The sequence below is a fragment of the Austrofundulus limnaeus genome, unplaced genomic scaffold, assembly GCF_001266775.1.
Source record: "Austrofundulus limnaeus strain Quisiro unplaced genomic scaffold, Austrofundulus_limnaeus-1.0 Scaffold252, whole genome shotgun sequence".
Taxonomy (NCBI): domain Eukaryota; kingdom Metazoa; phylum Chordata; class Actinopteri; order Cyprinodontiformes; family Rivulidae; genus Austrofundulus; species Austrofundulus limnaeus.
The window spans coordinates 785,310-790,656 of NW_013952654.1; the positions used below are offsets into that span (position 1 = coordinate 785,310).

At 44.1% G+C, this 5,347-nt stretch overlaps 2 protein-coding genes across 2 annotated transcripts in view; one reads left to right on the plus strand and one right to left on the minus strand.

The window, feature by feature from the left end:
- LOC106526011 (PH domain leucine-rich repeat-containing protein phosphatase 1) overlaps positions 1-3,073 on the minus strand; it is a 24,402-nt gene extending 21,329 nt beyond the window's left edge. The window contains exon 1 of the mRNA XM_014020437.1: positions 1,333-3,073. Within this exon, the coding sequence (XP_013875891.1) occupies positions 1,333-2,788 (1,456 nt within the window). The 5' untranslated portion in view covers positions 2,789-3,073. The remainder of the gene's footprint in view (positions 1-1,332) is intronic.
- A 1,128-nt stretch (positions 3,074-4,201) lies between these two features.
- Positions 4,202-5,347, plus strand: part of tns3.2 (tensin 3, tandem duplicate 2) — a 59,314-nt gene continuing 58,168 nt past the window's right edge. Inside the window, exon 1 of the mRNA XM_014020439.1 lies at positions 4,202-4,255. The gene's annotated coding sequence lies outside the window, so the exon portion shown is untranslated. The remainder of the gene's footprint in view (positions 4,256-5,347) is intronic.

The following is a 5,347-nucleotide window of genomic DNA, read 5'->3' on the forward strand; positions in this document are numbered from 1 at the left end:
AATGGCTTCTACAGCCAACTGAATGTAGAAAACACAAAAATTATTACATGTGACCCATCACATCGAAACGAGGATTAAGTCCAAAAGTGATAAATGGAGAAATAGGCAAATATAGTGTTTTGACTAAAATGTTAAGAAAACTTGCATGTTGTCAAAACATAATGAATAAAAAGCCTTATCAATGAATCAGTTGAATGAACTGTCTGAAATATAATCATAAAACAAAAATTCGAAGCATTTTTTTAGCAGTAGCAACAACAAAAAAAAGGATTTCGAGGAAAAATGCCTTAAAATTTGACATTTTCCCTGTGAGYTAGCAAAGTTTTGTTTCTATTTAGCTGGTAAATCTCAACATTCAAATATAATGTGAGGTTTCCTCTTTATAAGGACAGCAAAAATTCCTCATGAAAATGACATAAAATTAGGATTCAGACCAAATATTTATGTATTATTGTAACCAACAAGACAAATCAAGTCATATGTATGGATTTAATTATGATAAGATGATCCAGGTATCAAAATGTAGCTTTTAAAGCCAAGAATCTGAAATTGTAATGAGGTCATTTTGATCAAATTTGACTTAATCCTCATTTCGACATGTTGGGTCACATATATAGAATTTATTTTGTTTTTAAATTATTCAACTTGAATTAATAAAAAAAAAGTGACTTAAAGATCCTAACAGAAAATCACTTATTTCAGATCAATCACTCATTATGTARATGATTTGAACTGTCTGGCTTTAAAGTGGAAGTAGCCTCTTTTAAATCATTTTTAACATTTAAATCCTTCATTCTGGGCTCTATAGAAAGTAGAACTGTAAACTGTAACTCCACAAGCCCCTCCTAGTGACTCCAAGTGCAACAAAATGTATTTAAAGGCTAAAACCCTTATTTTTGTACGATACGTAGACTTTAAAAGTTATGATGTAGGTATTCCTGTTTAAAGGTTTCTCTACAAATCAAGCCATCAGCTCCCGTTTCGTTATCTCCTTTGTTTTTGCTGATAGTGCAGAAATCAAGGTCGTAAACAACATCCAGTTGTGCTAATCCTGTCAGAGATCAGGGCTGGTTTTCTCCATCCTCTTAACGCTCGGCACCAAAATAGGTTTATTATCAAAAACAAAAACAGCGGTTTAAAGGAAAAAGACGTGGAGCTGTTTGGACACCTGTTCTGATCTGGTGTCTTATTATGGGAGGTCTGGTTTAACACTGGGTGTTATTGTGTAGGCAGGACAATGGGACACACTGGTTGAACAATCAGCAGGGAGCGGAGTGGATCTTCGCTCAACATGATGTGCAAAGAGTGGGTCAGATTTTTTTAAATGCTCACCAAAATAAAAGCGTATCAGGCAGCCGATGTCCGGGTTCAAGCCCTCCTCCTGCACCCTCCACGCCTCCTCGAACCCCAGGTCGGACAGGTAATCGTTCAGGATCTGGAGGGGTCGCTCGCCGTCGCCCAGCCGCCTCACCGCCCCGCCGTGCAGCTGGAGCATGAGGGCCGGGGTCGGGCTGGGCTGGGCGGGCTCGGCCCATCCCCTCGATGCCGCCGGGGTCTCCTGGCTGGTGAGGGGCCGGGTCTGAGAGCTGCCGGGGCATTTGTTGAGGGTTGGTTTGACGGTTTGTTCGCCGCCGCCGCCGGGGAGGGGGTCCGACGGGGGCGGGTCTGCAGCAGAGTTGTCAGTTGAATGTGATGGAGAGGAGGTGAGCTCAAGGTCGTCCGAGGAACTCTCGAAGGGGTCGGGTCCCTCAGGGGGGCTGTCGCAGCTCATCGCAGACGAGTCCAGGCCCAGAACCAGGCCCTCGCTGAGCGAGTCTGGGTTCTCCGTGCTCCTGGGTGCACCTGGGCTGAAGTCCTCGCAGGTGCTGCTCTCCATGTCAGAACCAGAATACGCTCCATAGCAGTCCGCCGCCGTCTGACCCAGATCAATGTCGTTCAGACAGATCTCTGAGGAAGAGCTGCTCCCAGTTTTATCATGAAGAAATAAATTATTGGGAACTTTAAGGTCAGAGAAACACTTCTCATGTTCCTCACATTTCAGGTTTTTCACATCCAGAGCGTCACAGAGTCCGTTATCATCTTTACTGAGCTGGTTTGGGTCAGGTGGGTTAGGTTTACAGTTTATTCTCAGCACAGCTCCAGATTTGCTCCCCTCCAGCTTACAGGCCACCTCTCTGGCTGTGGTGTCCAGGGTGCAGAGCACCGGGCGGGGGTAGGAGGGCGTCAGCCAGTCGTGGACGTGGACGCAGCCCCTCCGGAGGTCCGACCTCACCCACGACCTGTCGGCGGCCTGCAGCTGCTTCGACTGCTTCTGCCGGAGGAAGGTTTTCCTGTCCAGGCTGAGGGTGCTCAGCGGCGAGGCGGAGGAGGGAGCCGGGCCGGCCGCCTCGGCGGACGCCCCGGGCGGGGAGCCGGCGCTCGTCGGCGGAGCCCCCAGGGACAGGTTCCGCTTGTGTCGGTGCCGCCGCCGGTTCAGCAGCGAGTTCACGGAGGCGCTGCTGCCCGCCGACGTCAGGCTGTAAAGGTTGCCGCTCTTCGCCGAGCCGCCGGTCGCGTTGGCCACCTGGTTCTGGTAGATTCCGTTCCGTATCGCGATCTGGAGGAGGGAGGTGGCCGCGAGACCCTTGCCGAAGAGTTTCGCCTCGGCGCCCCCGCCCGCCTCGTCCTCCCCGACGGAGGGTCTCTTACCGGGGGACAGCGGCGACAGTCCGCTCGGCTTCGCCGGGTTACCGCCGGACTCCGGTGGTAAAGTCGCCCCGGACTCGTTCTGCTTCCCGCTTTCCATCATTAGCTTAACAGCCTGCAGGTGAACGCTGCTCGGGGGGTTAGCTTCCAGCCGTTAGCTCCGCGTTAGCTTAGCATGCTAAGGTACTGCGTAGTTCTCCCGCAGAGTTATCCCGCTACATCATCCCATTTCACCAGAAGCCCGTTAGCTCTCTAATAGGAGCTAACCGGCTGGCGGAGCGAAGAAACCGGAGGTTTTTGTTTTAACCGGTCGCCATATACGCTAACAGACGACAAGGCGCGGACAGACACGGTTCAACCCCGAAGAGTCTGACGGTCAGCGGGTATAATGTGGACAAGGGCGGGGTCTCATTGGATATGAATTATGACGCGTTTAAGTGCCAAAACATGGCTCGGAAACTTTCGCTGTACTCAAATTACACGCTGCAAGTTCAAGTAGCGTGTATTTAAACAAACATTAATCAGATTAATTACACAATAAAGCAATTAATTAAAAATGTATCTGTATGAGTTATGATCAAAAGTCTTGCATTATTTAAGTGACCACGTATYTCATCAACACATGGTTCTTCTCTCACTGTTGGATTTTACGAGCTTAAAAGTGACACCGAAGGCACCATGGCGTGMAAATACAGTAACACGTTCTGAAACAGGTGGGAATTTAACCACCAACCGTGATCTTCCTTGCTTTAGTCTTCTGAAACTATACAAATCACTCAAAAAAACTTTTTCTTATTAGGCTAGTTTGAAAAATGATGTTGGATTGCTGGGTTTTCTTGTGTAAAAACACATTAAACTCGTACACGGGCGCCATCTGATGGACAGAAAGCTGCATTACCACGGCAAAAAAATAAAATTGTAATAGTTTATTGTAAATATAAATGGCAGTTTTTAGTGTTTTTTTTTTCTTTTTTGGTGTTTTTTGGAAGTTTCCCATGGCTTCAATTATTTTATATTTGTTGTTTAACTTCTCTGGAGTTACATACCTTGAATTTTCTGAGATTTTCTCACATAAATCTATTATTTTTTCCATTCTTTGCTTCTTTTTGTTCTTTAATAAAGCTTTTAGTTTATGACTCATTCATAGCAACAATGAAAGTGTAAGATAAAGATGTCAAACAACCTTGTAATTTGATTATCGTGTTTTAGAAGTTGTAAATTTTGTGTTTAATCTGCAAATAAGACTAAAATGTAAATGTCACAATTAAATAATGATCCAAGTGTGCATTTTTTTCTGTAGATATTCCAACTTGTGTGACTTTGACATTAAAATGTTTTTTAAAAAATTTATTATTATTATTTTGTGACTGTTTGGGGCAGATAATCAGTTTGTGTTGTTGCACACTGCAGTCCAACAGAGGGCAAAGTGCAACTGTATCGTTTATCATCTCGTTTCTTCCTCCTCCCACCGTCTGTCAAGTCTCCACCTCAGTCRTTTTTTTTTTATAAAACAGTCAGACTTTCACTCATCCGTGCTGAGAATTTATCGTCTCGTTTCCCTGCGGCCGAGGTAAGCGTCTTTATTCTGTTTCTTGACAAGTTGCAGAAAAGTTTGACAGTTTTCCTGCGAAGCGTGTTGATGGTAAACCTCATAAACCTCCCCTCGCTTTTAGTGAACGTCTCGCTGACAGATCCCAGCTCTGAGGTGTTCACTCTGGGATTTAATCTCRTATTAAACTCTTAATATCTGAATGAACTGAGAGGTGAATCTCTGCGGGGATCAGCCTGGAGATTAGTTTCTGTAAAACTAAACAAGAAGCTTTTATTGGAGTTTTTATTCTGTTTCTGACACTTAATTAACAACAGTTTGATCCAACTGTGTCTCCGAGCTGCAGGATGTTTTACTGTGAGCTCAGTTGTAATAAACACAATAAATTTGCCTCTTTTTTTTCTAAGTGGAATATGCGGCCAGTTTTCAGAGCAGTTCTCTGAAAGCTGTGGTTCAGTTCTTGTATTTGTTTTCCCAGGCAGAGCTGAAAACTTCTGGAGAAAAAAAAAAACAGCCAGAAATCTATAATTGGGGAGAAGTTGCTCGTTAAATTTGCTCGCCCAACCCTGACAGCTGCTTCCCAAAAAGGATTCTCTGGAAAACATCGAAGCATGGGAGCAAAAAAAAAAAAAAGACAATTTTTTTTTCTTTTAAGTTTGAACCGATAACTGTGTGTTTGCTCAGAGGAACAACAGAAATGACGTCGTCTCTGATCTCACTGGTTGTTTTCACATGGTTTTGTCGCGCTCAGCAGTTGGTCTGAGTCTTTCTTCTTGTTTTCTGACCCTTTAAAGGTTTTTCTCCCGTCTTGTTTTGGAAATAATTTGTGTTTTCTCTCAGCTGCTCGTGCAGATCTGCCTCCATGTTTGTGTCGTTTGTTTTCAACTGTCGTGTCTTTTTGTTGTCTTTTTGTTAACGTTTTGCTTAGTTTGGCAACTGTTTTAATCCTAACATCGTATGTTCCTTTTCTTGTGTTTTTATTTATTTATTTTTAATTTTTTGTTTCACTTTGGTCTTTTTCAGTATTTTTGTGTGTCTGGGAGTAGGGCTGCCACAAACGATTATTTTAATAATCGATTAATCACCGATTATTTATTCGATTAGTCGACTAAT